Source organism: Puma concolor, chromosome A1 (genome assembly GCF_028749965.1).
Source record: "Puma concolor isolate L17-30 chromosome A1, mPumCon1.1.hap2, whole genome shotgun sequence".
NCBI classification, from domain to species: Eukaryota; Metazoa; Chordata; class Mammalia; order Carnivora; family Felidae; genus Puma; species Puma concolor.
The window spans coordinates 230,062,454-230,085,425 of NC_141667.1; the positions used below are offsets into that span (position 1 = coordinate 230,062,454).

Genomic DNA, 22,972 nt, shown 5'->3' on the forward strand with positions numbered 1-22,972 from the left:
TCCGTGCGTCCCATCGGACTCTGGGTGCAATTCACGTCACTGTGGCTTGAATGGAGTTGGAATTTGCCTGAACCTCACATTTTCTAGTGTTCAGGGAGACTGTTATTAAAAAGCAATAATAAATCACCTCTCTAAAAATGAGATTTATTTTTTAAGTGTACATCTGAGCCTCTTCAACCTGGCAGGATAAGAAACTATAGAATGGTACATCTTCTTGGAGCATCAAGTTTCTTAAAATGTGAAGGAAGGTTTTATTGTTTTATTAATTGATTTATTTTTTATTTTTATTTTTTTAACGTTTATTTATTTTTAAGAGAGAGAGAGACAGAGTACAAGTGAAGGAGGGGCAGAGAGAGAGAGGGAGACACAGAATCTGAAGCAGGCTCCAGGCTCTGAGCTGTCAACTCAGAGTCTGATGAGGGGCTCGAACTCACGAACCATGAGATCATGACCTGAGCCGAAGTCGGACACTTAAGCGACTAAGCCATCTGGGCGCCCCTGGTTTTATTGTTTTAAAACAAGTGTGGGCATGTTATATTCTTCCCCTCTATGGGTGTAAATGTCAAATAAATTCTTTGGGGGCATCTGTTTATTTTCTTCTGCCATTTGAGTGCATCAGTGGAGAAAACGTGAACAATACTCATTTTAGTCAATAATAATAGCTCCAATTTTTAAGCGCCTGCTCCTTGTTGATTCACATAGTTCATTTTATTCAGCAAATGTAAACACCAAGTGAAATCCAAAACCCTGTGCCAGGGACTAGATTGCAACAGTGAACTAAATGGCCTTGCTCCTTGTGCAGTTCCTGTTAATGTCCTTGCAGCTGCTCTGAAGAGTTATGTGACGTTATGCACATTTTGCAGATGAGAAACTGAGACTTCACGACGGAACACAGTTTGCTCAGGGACCCCGGCAGTAAGCCCGCAGTCCATGCTGCTGGCAACTGCCACACTACCTTTCGGAAAAGTTTTTGGTCTCAGCTTGCTGTGTCCTTTCCTTTATCTGTTCCTGCCTTCACCGTATCCATTAAAGAAATTCATTGCTTTCCCCCAGCTCTGCTTTCCTATCTCTAGAAAGGAAGGAGGTCTATGAGTCACCATCATCGGTCATCATCAGCCATGCCTGCATACAGGCTTGTTTTTATGTTAACTATTAACAGTAGCCGTAACAGCCACAACCATCACAAACCTGTATTGAGCCCCTACTGTTTACAAATTCACTCTGCTCAGACTGTAAGTCTATAAATAGGTGGAAGTCATGGTAACATATGACAGGTCAAATAACAATTCGAGATGGCCAGAAATCATGAATGGTGGAGACCATAAGTGTTAGAAATGTTCAGGGAAGTCTTCTTGGAGGAGGTACCCAATAAGCTATACCTTCAAGGAAGGAGAGAAGGGAGGGTCTTGTAGCAGACCCAACTAAATCTAGTGCCCAAAAGAAGTCACCCTAGTACATCACACATTTTCCCTCTGCTCTCAAGAACCAAAGTCACCATAGCTGAGTGTGGGGACACCTCAAGAGAGGCATTAGTCTACCCTAATTAAAAACGTACACACTTTCCCCAGGGGTGTGTACATTCAAGACTGGCTGGATCACTCCTTTGGAGGTGTGATTGGGGTGGCCTCAGGAAGTTGAGTTTCCTCTGGGGCATATCCAGATCTTGGGTGGTCCAGACTGAACTAGGCCGCGGATCTATTCATGAAGAGACCAAACCCTTTTTGCTTATCACCAGAACTACCCCCTCCTCCCAGAGCCTTCCAGATTTGAAGTGCCTTGGACCAAATCTGACTTTCCAGCACTATTCCAAATCCTCATAGGAAGGCCTCTAAGCTGTGTGAGATTTCACGTCATTGATTTGTTATTGATTAAGACTAGGGCTGGCTCCCAGCCCACCCTCTGCCCCAGCTGTAGTAGCAGCAGACTTCTCAAACGGAGTGGAACAGAAAGCTATGGAAACCCAACATGTGCCCCTCAGCCTCCTTCAGTCAAACTGGGAAAGGAAGAGGAAAGCAGGAGAGCGTTTTCAGGGGGCAAAGGCACCTTCATCAACGACGTTTGACTAGCACTAATCCGGAGGTCCAGGAATAAATTCAAGGAGCAGCAGACCAATCTGGTTCGGGATTAACGCCGAGTAATGTCGATGAAAGATGGCCGCCCAGGGGCTACTTGGGGCAGAATCATCACTCTTGCTTCTCTGCAGCTCAGCACGCACTGAGCACACACTGGGTTCCAGGTGCTCTGCCAGACTCTAGAGATGCCAAAAATGAATCAGGCAACCTCTGCCCCTGAAGAGCTTGTGGTCCCATGGGGAGACAGACATGTAGCAAGAACAGTTTAGGCTAATCTTGTAAGAATTAAAAGAGATGTATGAAAGTCCTGAGAAGACCAGGCTCACCTGGGACTTGGGAGGTGAGGTCTTAGCTGAATGTTGATAGAAGACAAATGAAAGTAAGTCAGGAGGACCAAGTAGGAGGAATGTGATGACAAAGGGAGGAAACAGCCCAAGCACAGCGTGGGACATGAACCCACACCTCGGGACTGGCGAGCCCCAGGCACTTAACATACAACTGGACCTAACGTGGGCCATCAGACCCTGGAAGCAGGCAGAGGCCAGGTGAGGCAGGGCACTGTGGTCAGGAGGCTGGGCTGCTACTCCATTCTGCAGGTGGCAGGGAGGCATGAAGGAGTCTCAAGGGGAGCAGCCGGGCTTACACTGTAGAGAGGCACGGAAGGCAAGAACTGAAGTTGCCAGATCCCTCTAAACCAAAGCAGAGGGAATGCACGTGGGCACAGGGGTTTGAGAAATACGTTTCAGACAGAAATTCAATGGGGCTTGGGACTGTGTTGTGGAAATATTGGGGATGTAGGAGAGGGAGGAGTCTAAGAACAACTCTGGGTGTCAGATTCTTATAACTGTGTTCAGTTCATTCATTTATTTAACCAGAGTGTCATCCACAACAGTGTTCTTTAAATAGAGGGATCATGAAGTCAGTTAGTGGGTATACCCAACAATTTTTAACAGAGGAGAACAAACCAAAAAAAGAAATGTCAGGTGGCATTGCATATATGTGTGTGTGTATATATATATATATATATATATATATATACACACATACACAGTGTAACTATTATTTTGTGAAACTTTGTTTCAGTTGCTGTGTGTGTGTTCACATGTGCAAGTATATGCATGTTAACAACTCTAAGGAGCGTATTTCTTACTAAAGATAGTGGTCAAAACACTTGAAAGTCCTATGGTATTTATTTTCTGTGGTTGAGTCTGATTATTCTCGAGTATGAATATGTCCCAGTCTGGTTTCATGATCTTAAAAGGGAGAGTAATTCCTTTGTGGGAATACAGGAAAATCTTTTTTTCTCACTGTTAATTTTTCAAGACCAAATCTCGCAGTCATCTGTGCCCTTGGGATTCCCAAGGATTCCATATAGAGGGAAAGGGGATGGGAGCCAGCAGAAACAGCTCTTCCTGTCTGGGCTGGGACAATGTCAAGTGGCCTCGCCTTTCAGAAAACACAGGCACTGTCGAAAGCTACAGAGACACTGCTGCCCAAGGGTGTCTGGGGACTTGTATCCCAGAGGTGGAATCACAGCTGGAAAAATAATGTTACCTTATCTTCATATAGGGTTTTCCGTTTGCAAGCTACTTCCATAATCTATGTTCCCATGTTTACAATAGCCTGGTGAGTTTGGAGGGGACTGAAAATCTAAAAAATACTGTAGGTGTTTATTGGCTTATAAATGTTTAAAGCTATAAATACTTTCCTCTTCATATAGCCATTCACTGTTTCAGCCAACATTCATTTGCAAGGCTCTGGGCTAAGAACTGAACATGTATAGATGCAACCTGCTTTCCAACCTGGTGATGTGTACCTACAATGTCATAGTTTCAGAGGATAGAAGAATGTACATATTTATTGAAGGATACTTGTAGTTTTATCTATGTCATGTTTACAGAATGTATGTGCACCTGTATATATATTTGTGTGCATGTTGTGTGTGTGTGTGTGAGAGAGAGAGAGAGAGAGAGAGAGAGAGAGAGAGAGACCATTTATTTCTCTTAAGTTCCAAAATCAAAAATTGATTGCCTAAAGGGATGAAAGCGGGAAAAACTTGGCCCTCTTTTAAACCTGGTGCATAAAGTTTTCTTTTTGGGCTAAATGTGAGCACCTTAGTGGTACAATAAGTGAATCAGAGAACTTAATGAGAGCTATGTAGTCTCAACAAATAAAGCATCTTCCTAATGCTACTTATATACAAGGGATTTCCATGCCTTTCAGTTCTATCTAAAAACCTAGGTTAAGAATTCCTACTTAATGTATTAATCTAGACAAGACAAACTTCATCCCAATTTAAACACACACACACACACACACACACACACACACACACACACACACACACACAGTTGACCCTTGAATTACATGAGCTTGAACTGCGCAGATCCACTTACATGCAGATTTTTAAAATAAATACAGAACAGTACTATATATGTATCTCCCTTATGATTTTCTTAATAACGTTTTCTTTTTCCTAGCTTGCTTTATTGTAAGATTACAGTATGTAGTACATACAGCCTACAAAATAGGTGTTAATCAACTGTTTACATTACTGGTAAGGCACCTGGTCAACTATACACAATCAGTGAACGTTTTGAACAGTCAAAACTTTCAAATGCGCAGGTGTCCATTCCCCTAACTCTGGCGTCATTCAAGGGTCAACTGTATGTATGTGTGGGTATATGTGTGTGAATATGTACTAATTTTTCCTTATTTTGGAAAAAAACAAAAGATTCAAAGGAGACTGCTTTCTAAGTTTTGTGTTCAGCATTGGGTATAATTTGAGCAGCCATGAAATGTTAATATGATCATTTAAGCATAAGAACCAAACATCTCTTTGCTTTTAAATGTAAATGATTTGAAGTATTTTAATAGTATTTCAATGATTTTCCTGATTGCCTCCTCACAAAGTAAATCCCTGAATACACACACACCTTGGATGTTTTTAATAGTGGCAGTGACTTGATAGGGAGCCTATCTGGGAGACTCCTGACCTCTTGAGGTCAATGGCCTTGGGATCCACTTTAACCCTCAACTTTTCCCAGTCATTATTCCACAGGAAGCCCATATCCCTTGCTAAGAATTTACTTATTTGTTCAGTTTTTTTTTTCTCATAACATGGAAAAATAATCTTCTGAAGGCATTTCCTTAATGAAGCCTACACATCTGATACAGATTTCTTTCCCAAGGTTCTGATGTGTTTGGTATGTTTAAACACATCTTTGCCCTTGAGATCCTCACATTATCAAGCGATTGCTAATATTTTACTTATTAACTGGTAAGCACATCGTAAACTATAATCACCAGACTGTCTCCCCCAGCCTGGTGTTCATATCCTAAAAGTAACAGCCTGTGGAGGCCCTCAGTTCCATTTTCAAAGTGTCACATTTCATTTATGACTCTCATTACATCTTGTTAAACAGCATTGTATTGTGTGAAGCATGGCTACCTGCGATACAGCATAATTTAACAGAAAAAGTATAACACAGTCTTCCACAGAATGTAAAAAAACGAATTGCCTATTAGATTCCTGTCATAAGAAGGATCTGGATGTAGGGGACGGGGCGGTGGCGTTTAGCTCCAAAGCCCTCCTGCAGGCACAGATGAAGCAACATAAGCTCTATTCCAGAAAGACGGCCATTCACAGGAATCCCAGCTTCAAAAGTAGTCCGTGGGCAGAGAGGGATGGCCATGGGCAGAACTGGTTAGCCAACCATCTGCTGCCTCACATCTCATCTCACCTGCTAAGTCTGTCCTGGTCACTTTACCCGAAATGTCCCCTCTGGCTCTGAGTCCTGTACGACTTTATCCTGTTTTGCTTTCTTGGGATTAGTGATTCCTGGGTGCGTCTTTGTCTCCTCTGCTTGACTTAGAGCCCTGCAGAACAGGACCCCCCTCCCCACAGCCAGGCATCCTCCCGCAGTGCCTAATCGCAAGCTTTTCAAACCCTGGGCAACCTGTAGACGTCTGCCGAATAAATCAGTAGGATGAATGCCTCCTACTTCTGAAAGCCAAATGAAAAAGAGCTGAGTGGAGAGAATCAGAAACCGTTGGAACCACTATTTTCTGTCGCAGGCACGTGCACCTTCAACTGTACCCGTAGCACATACAGCTAACAACTCACTTAATCCCCACAACAATGCTGTGAAGTAGGTACTCTGTTACAGATACGGAGACTGAGGCATGCTGAAGTTAACCTATCACAAGGCCACGAAGGAATCCAAAGTAAAGCTAGGATTTGAATCTTGCTTCTAATACTTCAGGCCATATAATGGCTCCCGTAATGCTGTTTAACAAGATGCTGCATTACAGCTCCTGTAACAGTCTGTATATGTCCTCAAGTAAAGGAGCATTTTCTGAACCAATCAACAGACTCTTTTTAAAAAGTTAATTCATAGGGCGCTGGCGTGGCTCAGTCGGTTGAGCGTCCCGACTCTTGATTTCAGCTCAGGTCATGATCTCAACAGCCCTGCATTGGGCTCTGCACTGACAGAGTGGAGCCTGCTTGGGATTTTCTCTCTCTACCCACCTCTCTCTCTCTAGGCCTCCCTCAACTCTCAAAATGAATAAATAAACTTAAAAAAATTAATTTATAAAACCGAGTATATGTATTCAACAAAAGAAGAAACTTAGTTTTACTTAATAGATACGCTGTTAGTTAAGAGCAAATCTTCATTTCAAACTCCCCTTTAAAGCAGTAACATTAACCCTGTGCAAAAATAAACTTGTTTTGTTCTAAAGAGATGCACTCTTGGTGAATTTGCTAGGCTTTGAAATTCGGGTCACTTTTTGCTTTTCATTACTTGGAGTATTGGAGGAGTCCTGTCGACTCCAAATATTCATCTAGTCATTAAAACAGGATGGGGAGTTTTTCTCTATTTGGCCTAGTATCTTTTGTTTTGTTTCGTTTTGAAAGTTTAACCTTGAAACTTCAGCGACACCCTTTAGAAAATACCAGTTTATGACATAAAGTTTTGAAATGCATCTTTGAAATTATCTAAATACATATGCAGGAGGTCAAAGACAAGTGGAACAGCTGTTACATAAAATCTCCACTTTCCAAATACCAAGAAGGAAGAGGTGGGAACATGGTCCAGGATTTAACCTTAACTTTGAACTTCCTGACTTGTGTTAGTTTAAGACATCCCTGTAGCATCATTTAAACATAGTTCTGGTGTATGAATAAACTTCCACTTGGAATTTCCTTTTTGAAGTCTGCTGAGAATATAAATCAAAACCATATGAGATGGGTCTTAATCCAGAATGTAAAATAACATGAGAAATGTCAACCCAGAAGTACTCCCTGAAAATACATTCACCAGGATGCACGTTCAGGCAGAATTCTTTATTTAGAATGAAAGCCTCCAGAGAACTGAATTTATTATTTTTAACTCATGATTGTGACGTCTGAATTGATAAAGGAAGATACTTTTTAAAGTAATGGCAGTAGGAATGTTTTTCAGCCATCTAGAATGATTGAAAAGGAAATCAGCTGGGTTGGAAAGAGGTTCAAAAGGCATTGTCAAGTGGCAATGCAGATTATAATTTTATTGAAAGCTTATGTAAAACATATAGTAATTTAGCCTATATACATGTACACATCTGCATAATAAAAGAATGAGAGACCATTTGCCAACAAAATGTTAACCTGTGATCGAATTGTGGTGGTTTTGCTTTGCTTTGCTTTGCTTTGCTTTTTTTCCTTCCTTTTTTCTTTCAGGTGTTTCAAATCTTAGGTTTAGATTTTGCCACTTTTCTGTCAGCTTTCACTTAAGAGGGGATTTTTGGTCATTTTTATCTCTTATTCAAGTCTGTTTGTAAGGGAAATAACGCTTTTATACCTGAATTCAGTGAGTATTTGCACAAGCATCTTAGTCAAGACCATAGTATTGACTGCAAGTAATAAAAATTGTTATATGCCCAGAGCTAGTCAGGTAATTAAATTATATTTATATTTTATAAGGTAGAGCTGCCTGGATCTCCATTTAGAAGTGCTTATGTGTTTGCAGGACGTATTTTTCTGCCATTTCTTACTGTGTTCTTAAACTTAAAATCTGAAGTGACAGTAATTATTAAGGCCCAGAGTTCTTTAAAATTTGAAGTTATTTACTATCCATACTAAACTATTAAATATTTAAAAACTTTTACTGTGTTTTAAACTTTTTTAAAGTTTTATTTATTCAGTAAATAAATTTATTTAGTAAGTAAAGCTCCAGCATGGGGCTCAAACTGACGAACCTTGAGATCATGACCTGAGCCAAAGTCGAGTCACACGCTCAACTCACTGAGCCACCCAGGTGCCCCCATGTTTTAAACATTTAAAACTCTTTACAGTGTATGTAACTTTTTAAAAACCTATTTGATTGCATTTGTGGTATATTTATGGGATGCCTCAATTGACTTCAATATCAGTATGCCATGTGGTTGGATCATAGAATGACACAGTCATTAATGTATCACTGTGTCTGATGAAAAAAGGGGGGGGGGGACTCCAATGTACAAGTTGTTTCCCACCTCTTTGGTCTGAATCTTAACCCCCTCCTTCCCAAATGAGTAAAGCTATTTCAATGACCTAACCTGTTTTAAATTGCTTTCTGTTTTAAATTGTAATGTCAATGTCTACTAATGATTTACAAAATAAGAATCCCAATACTTTGAGAACAAACCTCTGAGTTCAGTGATAGCTTTGGCTTTGAAGAACATGGAGAAAAAAGATGAATCCATAGCTGAAAACCTAATAACACAATTTCTTGAATCTGGCTACTGATTTTCTGACACAAGTGCTAATATGTTTAGAAAATCATTCACAGAATGAGTGCCATTGCAGACAAGTAGAAAACATTCTAGAGGACTGGCAAAGGCACTTTGAAAAATTCGCAGTAAATATTTTATCCCAGTGCATATTTCCTAGTAAATATTTAAAAATAAAAAATACACACCTGCATACACTATCAAGTTTTATATATATATATATATATATATATATAGAGAGAGAGAGAGAGAGAGAGAGAGAGAGAGAGAGAGTCAGATAATAAAATTACACTTGAGTTGTATACATCTTTTCTTGGGATTAAATTAAGCAAACACTAGTTTTGATTGATCCACATGTTCCAACTGGTGAGAAATTAAGTGCACAAAATTTTGAACTGGCTGTCAGTAGCTCAGGTGATTGTTTCATATGGCCAGCCCTACAAAGAGTGAAAGACCTGAAAAAACTCTGTAGGGTTCTTGGAGTTATTTTATCAGGAGAGTCTCCAGGCTCCTTCTGATGCCTGCATGGTAGAATTTTCCCTGATATCACAAGAGCTTCTGGTGTAATTGGAGTACCCAGAGCTATAAGAGTTGGGCTAAGCAACTGAAATAGCAGATAAGCCTTTGTAAGTGTAGACATTCAGATATATCTGAAAATAGAGAAGGGGTTTGAGTCCCTAAAGACATGCGTAGTTTTTTTAACGTTAAAAATTTAAAGCAAAATAGGATAGAAGAGTACCTGTCCAAAGCCAAGAAACCTGACTTCCTAGCGGTGGTCGGACTTGTCCAAAGCAGTTGCTTTTCCCCAGGCAAAAAGTCATCGTCATGGCAGTGAATATGCAGGGACCCTTCTGATACTACCAGTTTGCCGGACCTTGAGGAAGTTAGAGCCTCTGCTCATGAGAACCAGCATCAAGTCAGCTACCTTGGACTCCTATTCTTCACCTTTCCAAGAGAAGCCAAAGAAACCAAGATAGAAAAATCATCTCCAGAATCTCACACCCTTGTCCCAAGAAAGGCTATTTAAGACTTTATTATCCTGGTGGGTCAGTGTGGAGATACTTTGGCCAAAGCCTGAAAATTATGACCTTCTTTCTAATTTTCTGTTCCCCTTCCTTGCATTTCAGTTGCTTAACTGACTCCGCCATGAAGAGTCTCTTGGGATTTAGTGGTAGGCAGTGGCTCCACAAGTTCAAAAAAGCTGGGGATGTTCATATGCTTGTGTCTGCATGCAGCCTCCTTGAGAAATACCACAAGCGCCTGATGGGAACAATCTGTACAAAATGAAAGGAGAGAATGAAGAGCTACTCTGCCTCATGGAAAACTTGAGTCAAAACAATCTGGTTAGGAGCTATTTGGCTGGCAGAGCGTATACTTTCTGCTTTCTTTTTCTTTGAGATTGATTGGGGTGGGATTGTAAATTTTCTTTTTCTTTCTGGTTTTTGTGTGTGTCTGTGTGCTCTTAGGAATATGAGCATAAGGAATAGTATTTATATTCCTGAAGACTTCCCTTGTTCAGTTGCACCTGAACTTTTGATTTTCTGTGGTGTGCGTATGTGAGAGAAAAAGTGTGTGTGTCTGTGAATATGGGTGTACTCACACACTCGACACATGTAGCTGCATGTAAGTAAGGATCGTGAAAGGATTCTTTTCATTTTTTTAATTCACAGAGGCCATGCACTGTAGGCAGGAGAGCAGAATTCCGAGCAGAAATGATTCCTGATACTGATTGTGTTCACTTCTAGAGCACACTAATAACAGATATCCAGCAACAGCTTCAAGTTGAAATAAAGGTCCATAGGCTTTCTCTCTAGAATGGGTATCTAGCCCTGCGTTAAATTAGTTTAAGCTAGATTATCCTCTGTAGCAAGTTGTCCCCCATGTTGTAGTGGCATAAAACAACGGAAGTTTATTTCTTGCTCACATTATGTGTCAGCAGCTAGTCTGCTGTGGCTTTGTTCCCTGTGTCATCATTCCCGGACCCAGGTTCAAGGAATAACATGTCTGAGACCTACTAGCCTCGTGAGAAAGGGAAAAGAGTAGGAAAACTGAAAGAACTAGATGACAGCTTTTGAAGCGTTTTGCTTGAAACTAGCATACATTGCTTCTGCTCACATTTCATTGGCTAAAGTGGGTCACGTGGCCAGAGCTGGACAGCAATGGGATGGGAAGTAAATGCTTCCCAGTTAGAGGAGAACTGCAAGTTCTGCAACTGGAAAGAGCAGGGAATCATCGTAAGTGTTTAAGAAAATGTGTGTGTGTGTGTGTGCTTTCATTATAAATTTAAAAATTAAATACATTAGTAATAAATTAAGACTAAATTACATATACAGTGTAGGATTGCCCCCAACAAGGCAGGTTAAAAACCAGGAAAAAGACTGGTTAAAAACAACTCTTGAGTGACTAGGAATAGACCTACCATTCAGGTGTTGAATTTGCTTGATCCTCTTTTACTCTAATAGAAATTATTTTTAAGTGACTAGATTTGCTATGAATCCAGCTTGCAGAAGGTCTTTCAAGGCCTGAGGAATAAGGCTAGTGTAAGAACTGGCAGTGGAATAGTGTGTCCCAACACGTGTGTGATTCTTGCTTCAGGTAAAATGTACACATAAACACAACCATGAATCTCCACCTTATCTGTGTATAACTTGGTGTCATAGGAATATATGCATCTTCCAGATTTTTTCTTCTATTGTTCTGTATCAGCTGACAAAAAGATACGTTGCTACACATTAAGGAAATAGTTGCCTTAAAAAAAAGGCACTGAATGGAAAATAAAATGGATGTTTCCAAGTTAGTTCACTGATTTGAATATTCAGTGATTAATAATCTTAAATTTATCCTAAATAACTTATTTAGAATATAAGGGAAAGAAAATGATATGCATATTAGAAAAATTATAATTGGTAAACATTTAAGACTTACTCAGGCCTTTTACACATCGCAATAAACTTATTATATAATTCAAAGAGTGCAAAAAAGAAGTATCCTGTCACCATGATGTGAAACCTAAATCAGTCTTGATTACATAACTTGATATTTAATCCTGTACCTGTGATTAAGGTTATAAAGCACTCTTGGGAGAAGGATTGGGGTGGTCATGTATGGATCTATGTAATTTTAATTATTGCATCATTCGTATCTATATATAGACGGGATGGACACTCTGGCATTGATTTTAACAAAACCAGTGTAGTGTATGGCCAAATAAATAACCTTCAGTAAGTAAGGACTTCGCTTGAGAAATTCCAAGTGAAGACCAAAGAGTCATTTGTCTTAAGTAGTAGTACACTAATGATGAAGCTAACTCAGCCATATAAATTAATCTAAGCCAACAACCATGAGTGTGTTGAAATGTTAATACCTTTGATAGACTTTTATAGTGTTAATTGCAGCCACTGCAGACATCTTGTGGTGGTTGAGTCACTCATAATCTTCCAGAAACAGGGTGCCCACCATGTTAGCCAATTTAAACGGAAAAACAAAGCACCTACTTTTCTAAATCACATGGAGACCCACGATGCCTCCCCCCTACCCCCCACTTCTCTTGAGTATTTTAATGAACATTTAAGAAAGAAGACCTACTTAAATTGGAGCCAGTGTGACCACTGAAATTCCAGGAGATTTGTAAGAACAACATAAACACATATGCCTGTATATATTGATTTCATAAACCTTTCACGGTAGACCAGGTTCCTTCTAGCCAGCTAGCTTTCTGATAATAATAAAATTTAATTTGGCCTTAATTTGAATTTTTGGTCATTTAGAAAGAATAGTATTCCTTTGGGTTAGCTATGGAAAAAGCATTTGCTGTGCCGAGAATAACGTAAACCAAAAAATGTACTTAAAACGTTTAGCTAGGAGAACACACTGTTCCCAAGCACTCTAGAAACACCAGTTTAAAAATTCAATGAGATTGTAACATGAGAGGAGGCCTGCCAGCCTGGGCAGCAAATTTGCTGTGCTCAAAATAACCCCTTACTTGACCAGAGCCCTCCAGAACCTTATCTACCTGACTATCCAAACATCACTGCATGGTGTTTCTTTAAAGAAACAGCTTGTAAATCTCTTAACTCACATAGACTTCCAGCCTTCTCCACAACCAGTCTGTATTGGTGAAGTCTTACTGAACTGTTTTCTCTTGGCTACCTTGATTTTATAACCTCCCAGCAGTGATTAACAATTGGCAGTATTCAAGAATCAAGTATTTTAAAAAAATAAGGATCATTCTCAAAACAGAGTAAATTTCCCATTTTTGCCAACAATATCATTATGTGGAAAAATATTCACAATGTATTACTATGTGAAAATAGGTAGTCAACCAAAGATACTACAACGATTACCATTTTGATAAATAACATACACTAAATTATGTGTTAGTAATGGGACAAGAGTTGACCTTTTTCTTTCATTGTGCCTTTTTGTGTTTTTTATAAGTTTTCAACACTGAGCTGTGAAACTAAGAAATAATATCATATCTTTTAAAACCAGTGTTTTAACAGATGTTAAACAGTGTTTAACAGGCCGTGGTTAGTTTCCACTTTGTTCTCATGCCCGTTGATTGGCAGCTTCCTAGGCACCCAGGGAGACAGCCTCCCTCTACTGCATCTGCTCTCAACAGAGGCCACATCATGTTCTAAGCACGTAGGAAAGGAAGCTAAGGCAGAGTGAGTGACTTTCCCTCAAGTAGAATCACAGACAGGTGGCAGGAGAGTATGCCCAGCACCAAAGAATTTTCTGGATTGACTGAGTGAAAAGGTGTGCTTGGTCTTTGCACAGATCAAGCTATCAGTTGTTAAACTGGATATCTCCCTTTTCAACCAGTTGATTTCGGCCCCCAAACAACTGTTGACTTAAAATCCTGAAGCTCCTTGGTCTCCTTGAACTAAAGGGAGTGGGGGTGTTCTTAAGGAGTAGGTCATGCCCGTTTGGGTGGTGGTGATAGGACCAAGGAATGTGGTTGGGGTGACCAGGACTGTCTGCCCCACCTAAACTAAGTAGAAGAATCTCCTAACAGGAGACTTAACAAGAGGTTCTATTATCTGAAGAAGCGGGGGGGGGGGGGGGGGGGGGTGGATACTGAGCAGGCAAAAATAGGTACCCACTATAGAGTTAAAGAGAAATGAGTTTTACATATAATAATTGCAGAAATTCTGATGAAATCCTATCATGCTGTGTAGTCAAACAGATTGAATTTTCTCAGGTAATGTAATGTGGTAACTGCAGTAGAGATCAGTAGGCCAGTCTGTCCAAGGTCATTCTGTTCTATCTACCCCACACTTCAGCTTTCTACAAACTTGCAGCAACTTGATGCTTTGCTTTGTTTCCCTGGAACTGCCACAGGGACAGGTATGGGTTGCAAATAGAGAACAAATAAAACTGTAAACACATGATTTGAATGGCCCTTAAAGCTTTCACATAATATTATGCTGGCTAGCAGGAGCACAGTTAGAGATTTTCACACTCTCCTCAAACGTCATTTAAATCTCATGACCATTTAAATCTCATGACGTAGGTCTTGGTGATATGATGACCCTGGCAATGATGGTTCCTTTTGAATTTTCTAAGATTTTTGGCCACTGCAAGGGTAATATGCCCTTAGCATTAGCATCTGGCTGATGGGTGTTAGTAGGGGCTGTGGGGACTCAGTAGAAATTGTAAGGAATTTTTTCCCCCAGCTCAACTTGATGGGCAACGTCAAATTTGACAGTGGTTAAGTATGTCTGATTATTTCGTGTCTTTGCTTTGTCACTAGGGTGTAAACAAGAGTTTGTTTGCCCTTAGAGTTTGAGATATCAAGGTGCTGGGCCTACAGCTAGAGCAGAAGGGATATTGGAGAGACATTGCAGAAGTAGAAGCAAGTTGGGTGTGCAGGAGTGATGGCTGGGATGTGGCTTCTTCTCGGTTATTATGAACTAACTGCCATCTTTGTTGGATTTGACTCTGAGACTTAAAGGCTAAATGCCTCCCCAGTTTAAAAATCAGTTTATTTAAGGGTCTGATTTAGCTGGATTCTGGTTAAGATGTGATTATTCATGTTTACATATTCATAGAATCTCAGTTCATTATCTTTGTTGCTCTTGTGAAAAAATAAACTGAAGTTAGAGAACCTTTTAAATAAAATCTCCTAGGCTAGCCTGAAGCTCGTTCCACTGTCCAACGAGAGTCGTCAGTTCCAAAGGGAATTTTCCTTTAAGGACCCCTGCTGCCCGTCTCTCATTGTCCTAACTACTTCAGGGTCCGGTGGAGGGTCCACTTTTTTATAAGCTCACTTCCCACCCCCCTTTGAGTTTTCTGTGTTGTAGAACCCCTGCCTTCTAGGTCCCCTCCATTTGGTCTTCATGGTCTGTCTCTCTGGGGTTCTCCTGCTTAACACTGCATTTTGAGAGTAGTGAAAGTAATAGAAAAAAGGCAGACTATTCATGTAGTTTCAACAGAAAATTCAGAATTCTATGCTTCTCTTTAAGACTGCTGGCTCATAATTAAGTTTAGACAGTATCCAGGAATTAGATATTTCCTCCTTATTAATCATTGCATTATACTGAAAGAGAAAGAAACTCTGAAGTTTGAAAATTTAGAAGGCAACAGTCTATCTATGACTCAGTAATAACTGACCACATTTTCCACGTTACATCCAGAATGTGCATTTTCTACTTCCTCTGAAATACTTGTGTGATCTTCAAAGCAGAAGCCTTCACATAAGGACTCTCAAAGGAGTACTCATAAGCCTGTTAAGCCCTATAGTAATTGCCCTTTGTATCTTCCCAAAGAAAACCCATGTTAGCCTACAGTACAGTTCAGCTGAGTGTCCATTTTGAACTGTACTTGTGGATCTCAGAGACATCCCTCCTGAGCAAAATGCTTTCCAAGGCTTTTATTTCCAGCTTGGTGCCCCGAGTATTTCTGAATGATGCCTGCGTGGCAGGAACAAGTACATAGGTCTGTGCTGGTAGCAATTATGTAAAAAAATCCTCATGCTGAACAAAAAACCCAAGATTTAGAAATTGTCAATCACAAAATGGCAGTGGATTGGGGGATGCTTCTGAAATGCCCTGAATTTAATGTGAAATCTCAGTCTATGTCCAACCAGATCCATGGGATGGGAATGAAAGTGTTTGCTCTTTCATATGGGGCCTGTGCAAAATCTGGCCTTTGATGTGTTTGCCTAACATCTATCATATATATAGCTCTGTCACAATAAACATTATGCTGCACAGACATTTTTTCCCCGAATTCAGTGCATAGATGCTGTGCTCTCAATGTTAGGTCTAGAGGCTCGAGCCCGCAGCTGATGTTAGTGTAGCTCATTTTTGTGCCGTTGTCCCAAGAACACCCCGTACTCTCGGCTTTTGCTATGGGGAGAAGTGAACATCAGAGTAAATGGAAATACAATGACCTGACCGGGCTCCATCCCAACAGCATAGGAAGAGGGCTGGGTAGAAACCTGTTAAAACAGACTGTTTAATTTTGTTTGGAGAAACTGGACTTTTGACAGATGAACTTCTTTTCCCTCGCATTCGTATTTGTCTAACAGAGCTGTGGTTGGGAATTGATCCAGGATTCACAAGGTCAAAAAGTGACCTGGTTCACATACTGTAGACTCTTCCCACCTCACCCCACAGCTTCTCCAAGCAGGTGGTCCCGTGCGTGGTTGGGGTGTCCACACTGAATGGTCACCCAAAGGACATATCAGCCTTTTGGATTCAGCCCTCAGAGATTGTAGCAGCCCCATCAAACTTGCCTCGGTTCTGGATAACCAGCTTTGCTTTTCCATGCTCCACTCTGCAGCTTGAAATCATTCGGATGCGTGTGATGAATGAACATCTTGTTGGAAGGCATTGGGAATTAAAGCCATCAGAAAAATTAAAGAAATAGCAATACACTGGATTTTTGTAATACCTTTCTTCATGAGAAAGTACATTTTCATGGACCATCCAGCTGTATTCTTTCTTTCATTAGCCCAAGAATGAAAGAATAAAGGAAGGTTGAATGAGTATACTTAGCCTTCTCTTTAAACTTTAAAAGTTTTTTTAAAAAATTCATTTAAAAAAAGGATCATAAGGAAGTGTTTCTTCCTTCTCTGTAGTCCCTTGGCTCCCTGGTATATAAATAAGACGTTTTTCCCTGCCTGGAACTCAGCCTTTGTGTTCTGTAATCTGTGGTTTTGTTATTATCCAAATACTTGTGGGTCTACATTGAAGATAATCTCAATAGGCACATAAGTACCTTTGTGATACCTGCTCATTTTACACCCATTTCTGGTAGGTCTACTGAGACAGACTTGCCTGGGAACAATTTTGCTTTGTAACGAGTACAGTGCTCACCAGTTTCTCCTTGATTAAGAAGGTAGAGTGCTAGCGTGTGGCTGCTGGCCTCAACGCATTTCCCTTTCTTGTATTTTTCAGAAATCGAGGCGAAGGAAGCATGCGACTGGCTCCGTGCTGCTGGGTTCCCACAATACGCTCAGTTGTATGAGGGTAGGTTGGCCTTCCCTTCACTCTTTATAAAGAGAATTAATTCAAACTGAACCTCGCATATCCTGCGGTGTGTTTGCACTTCCAAAGCTTTTCTCAGCCGTTTTCCTTTGCTGTCTCTTTCCCTCAGCCTTTGCAATCCCAGGGGGTAGACCGATGCCAATTTAGACACGAGTGTTGCTGCCCAGGCCTACCTGACATTCCGCTCTACACCGCTTCTCACTTCTTTACCTTCTGCTTCTTCTCTCTTCACTGTCAACCCCGACTCTGCCTTTTCCTTCCAGCATTCTACCTTCAGCAGCTTTCTTTGTTCCTATTCTGATTGAGGTATAATTGACAAACGGCGTTACATTGGCATTGGGTATACACCACAGTGACTCGACAGTTCTGTACATCACACAGTGCTTGCCGCACTCCGTGTAGTCACCATTGTCACCATGCAGTGTTGTCGTCGTATTATTCTACATATTTCCTTTGTGGTGCTTTGATTAGTAACAGCTCTCTTGCACTTCTGCCTTACTCTTTTTCCTTGTTTTTTTTTTTTTTTTTCTGTACTACTCTCTGATTTCTTGAAAGTGCAATAAATGAGTTGTTGATAACTTTCCTGAAAATCACAAAACTAGTTGTCTTGAGACCTTCCTTCCGTTCTGTTTAAATGAAAAAAAAATTAAGACACAATATGGAGAAGAAGTTATTTGGGGGGATTTGAAGTGAGATGTTTATTGCCAGCATCATACTTCTTTCACTGATGTTTTATTTGGCACTTAATAAACTTAATTACCTGTATCTTACTCATCCCTGAAACTAAAACCAAGGCTACGAACTACTTCTTGGATTGTCCAGAATAGTGAATTAGGATCCTAATGGTAAACAGATGGAGCACTCAAGATGGTCTGAGGAGGACTTATTTCTAAAAATGTTTATTACAAAAGTGTGGGCAGGATATGAGAAACCAGGAGGAACCATACAGGTGCCCAGAGTTCATAGCCACAGAGCTGCCACTGCTGTAGGCCCAAAGGGATGGGCAGAGGGAGCGCGTGCCAGAAACCAGGACAAGAGAGGATCCCTAAAGCAAAGGACACAGCTGGTGGTGAGTGATAACCAGGAGGGTAAATGCCCTGACCTTGCACTCCTGCTCCCCTCCATCTCCAGCCAGGGCTCCCTGTTGGCCAAACATAAAAGGAAACCAAGGAAAATGGGTCCCCTCGAATGCCATCCTCACTGGTGACCCTCGGCGCACAAGGCAGGGTATAAAAAAGTGGACAGTGGATCTGTAGGGCTAAACAAAGGATATCTAGAACATTAAACAGCATTGAGTTCTCTTCCTGATGGTGTAAAATCTATGCAGGATAGAAAGAAGCAACAAAATTAACCCATAGTCACTGGTGACTCTCATTCACTCACCTGGAAGCTCAGTTTTATATGTATGTGTGTGTGTGTGTGTGTGTGTGTATATATGTGTGTGTGTGTGTGTGTGTGTATACATATGCATATACATATAACATATATATACACATATACATATATACAGATATATATATATATATATATATATATATATATATATATATATATACAGACACACACACACACACACACACACGCATAAAACCCTTATTCTACTTCTGTAACTTAAATTCAGTGGATGAAGGAGAGCATATCTCAAAATGTGCTTTGAAGCCTAGAGTCTCTGACTCAAGTTTTTATAAAGGAGGGTTTGATAATTTTGCTCTAAAGAACGCTACTCCCACCCCCTCCAATTTACTGATGATGAGAGAGAGGCCCAGAGGTTAAATGACTTTTTCAACATTAAAAGGCAGAGGAATCAGAATTAAAATCGTAGTCTCTTAAGTCTTAATGCAGTGTGTTTTCTCCTATAATGTGAACTCTCTTTGTAAACTCAAAATACCTTGCAATTTATTTATTTTTGTTATTTTTTTAATGTTTATTCATTTTTGAAAGACAGAGAGACACAGAGCACAAGCAGGGGTGGGGCAGAGAGAGAGGGGGACACAGAATCCAAGGCAGGCTCCAGGCTCCGAGCTGTCAGCACAGAGCCCGATGTGGGGCTCGAACCCACGAACCATGAGATCATGACCTGAGCTGAAGTCGGATGTTTAACCTACTGAGCCACCCAGGTGCCCCAAAATACCTTGCAATTTAAATATGAAGTGTCTACAAATGGCGAAGAAGTAAATTAAATTTCTTCTCTTTAGATAGAATCAGTTAGTTGAATATCTTGCTGATACTCTAAAGTGACTCACGATTTTGCTACAAAAGAAAACATTTGAGGCCATTGAGCTTTGGTTATTTTTGGAAATTTCCTTTCTAGAGAAAAAGAATATGCCATAAGTAAAAGGTGCCTGTCAAGTTGTATTTAAGCCATGTGCATTGAATAAATATAATAAGAAAGAGCAAATACTTACATGGAACATACTGTGTGCCAGGTCCTGCTCAGAGCACTTTACCTATAACCACTTATTTAATATTCTTAGCACTATAGGTTAAGTATTATAATTATCATCATCCCCTTTTTACATATGGGGAAACACAAGCCCAGAAGAGGTTAGGTAAGTTGTACTCAGTTCTACATCTAGAGATTAGCAGTGCCGGGACTCAAAGCCAAGGCAACTGGGCTGTGGTGTCTGTGTTTCTCATTACTACACACACTCCCTCTCGAGCAGAACAAGACAGTCTTCATTCCAGCACCATCTGGAATTCACTCACATTACTTTTATCACCAGAAGAGATTGTTTCTATTTCCAACTCACATTAAGATTTAGATACCTTTAGATTTATTATGACTGGCAAGGTGGAGGCAGTGCAAAGTATAAAATGAGAAAGAGAAAGAATGGCAGGATAGTGGTAATGATTTGACATTGTCTGTTAGGTCTGACCATGGCCTCTATTAGAATGATCCCCAGATTTTCATCTCTGTGAATAAGGTACCTACCAATAACACTGCATCTTGAGCGTGGCCCTTGACCTCCAAAGTTGACATGAATAGTCAGTCTGTGGGAGAAAAATCATGATGCTGGAATTTATCTCTTTGGATAGAATCAGTTGTTTGAGTATTTTGCTGATACTCTGAAGTGGCTCAAGATTTTGCTACAAAAGAACACATTTGTGGCCACTGAGTTTCGGGTATTTTTGGAAATTTGTTTTCTAAAGAAAAAAAAATCTTCCAAATTAAGTGTTTCATGAACTGATCAAGATAAAAGTCAGTGATGTTAAGTGTGAGAGTATAAAAACTCTTCATATAGATAGGCTAATGTCTGTGATTATGATGAACCACAAAAATGCAGGCACTTAATATTCACTCCTATCCAAGGACCTCTTTTATATCCTTCAAAGCACTTATTTGATAAAACTAAAACTGCCTACTATCTTAAACATTACCAACACACCCAATGATGGGAAAGCAACTGCCAGGACCAGTCATGTGTACAGAAACATGGTGGTCGAAAGATATTGGTGCCCATTCAGATAAAAACAAGACTCATAATCTCCCTTGTTTCTCTCTTTCTCTTTTTTCAGATTCCCAATTTCCCATCAACATTGTGGCTGTCAAGAATGATCATGAGTTTCTTGAAAAGGACCTTGTAGAACCTCTTTACAGGTAAATTAGGTGAAATATTTTTGTTAGTTTCAATTGTGCAGTCTCCAATAGGTGTCACTGTAGTGAGGGGCAAGTTCAATGACTCCATCATAAGCATTTATTGAGTGCCTACTATATGCCAGGCATGGGTCCAGGTTCTACCACAGTGAACATGATTGGTTCCTGGTTTCATGAAGCTTCAATCCTAGTCACAGGCTTCAGAAAATACCTTGAGAAAAAGAAAAAGAGAGTCAGTGAGAGAAAAAGAGAATAACAGGGAGATGTTAACTCAGAGACTGTTCAGTGCCATGAAAAAACTAAGATGACTCCATAGACTATGGTGATTGGGGTCAGGGATGGATTGGTTAACAGGGGAGGCCACAGCATGAGTGGACAGAGTAGGTCCCGAAAAACTCCATGAGTATGTCAAACTTGGCTGTATTTTTTGCAAAGTCAAGTGATTATATGAGCAAACTAGAAGATATAAGCTCAAGTGATTATATCAGCAAACTGAAATATTTAGTCTTTGCTATATGATAGATGCTAGATAAAAATAAAGATGTAAATGAGGAATTCCCTCTCCTCAAAGGATTTATAATCTGGTTGGAGAAGTCTAGTTGAAGAAATAAAGCATGAATACATGAACAGATAAGTAACAATTGTAATTTGAGTGATAGGAAATGATGCCAATGTAACCAGTATCCACGAACAATTAAATGCTGCATGAGAGACAGTATGTGTCTGTAGGAATTTGAAATTTCTTAACGAAGGCCCTGGAGAGAGGTCAGGGATGGAGATAAATAGTAGTTACAGGAGGTGAGTCATTTTTCCATGGCCACACAGCTAGTTAGGAGTTGAATTGACCTTAAAACGCGGTACTTACAGTTTTCAATCCAGTGTTCATTCTAGCACATTCTGCATAGACATAGAAGGATGGTAGTTTAATCAGAAAGCAATGATGAGCAAAACTTTTTTCAAGATAAGAGAGACCGGGGCGACTGGGTGGCTCAGTCGGTTAAGCATCCGACTTTGGTCTGTGAGTTGGAGGCCCGCATCGGGCTCTGAGCCTGGAGCCTGCTTCAGATTCTGTGTCTCCCTGTCTCTCTGCCCCCACCCCCTGCCCCACTCATTCTCTGTCTCCCTTGCTGTCAAAAATAGCTAAAGATAAAAACAAAGATAAGAGAGACCAAGGTATGTTAGGACAGTGCGTAAATAACCTTAGACTTTCTGAGTCTTCAGACATACATATTTTTGTATCTGCTCTGTGGTTCCTATATGAAGAAAAAATAGATTTGCATTAAGAATTGATCTCTGAATGTTTAAGGAAAATAGTACTGTGGGTTTGCTTAAGTGTGTAAAAGAGCAAAGAACTCTTGAAATCACAAATTAGAGGAACAGGCTATTTGGACTAGAAAACAAATAATGGCACAAAATGAATGGCACAAAATGCCCTTTGTGAGCGTTTATGAGAGGAATGGATGGTTTGATTGCAACTTTTTAAAGGTCATGAATTGGAAAAGAAGTGTTTTCTCTTCAGGATGTCTGAGGTACACCCCAAGCAAGAGCGTTTCCCTTCTCAGGAGATTTCACTCAAACCAGAACTATTCCAATAGCACTTCCTTCTGAGTTTTCCCTCTCAGTGTTAACCAAGGGGACTTTTACTAGCTGGCATTAAAAAAAAAAAAAAGTAATTTTTGTATCTTAATTATGTTATATTGCATTATCATTTTTCCCCATATGCTTCCTTTAAGTCAAAGTGTCCTATGTACGTACAAACTAAAATTCACTATTTTGAGTGAACAGTTTTTGAGAATTGACGAATGCCTGTAGACATGTAACTGCCACCACAACCAAGATAAAGAACAGCTCCATCACCCCCCAAAATTCCCTGGTTCCCCTTTATCATCAGCCTCTAACCCTACCCCCAAACCCCTGGCAACCACTGATCTTGTTTTTGTACCTGTTGTTTTGCCTTTTCCAGAATACCATATAAATGAAATCAAACAATATGTAGCCTTTTGAGCCTGGCTTCTTTTACTTGGTGTACTACATTTAAGATTCATCCATGTTGTTGG

General features: G+C 40.1%; 1 protein-coding gene across 5 annotated transcripts in view; it reads left to right on the forward strand.

Moving 5' to 3' along the window:
* Positions 1–22,972, forward strand: part of STARD13 (StAR related lipid transfer domain containing 13) — a 386,813-nt gene that overhangs the window by 305,507 nt on the left and 58,334 nt on the right. For all 5 annotated transcript variants that reach the window (XM_086713840.1, XM_086713850.1, XM_086713817.1 and 2 more), the window contains 2 exons: positions 17,231–17,302; positions 20,837–20,918. In XM_086713840.1, coding sequence (XP_086569966.1) covers positions 17,231–17,302; positions 20,837–20,918 — 154 coding nt within the window. The remainder of the gene's footprint in view (positions 1–17,230; positions 17,303–20,836; positions 20,919–22,972) is intronic.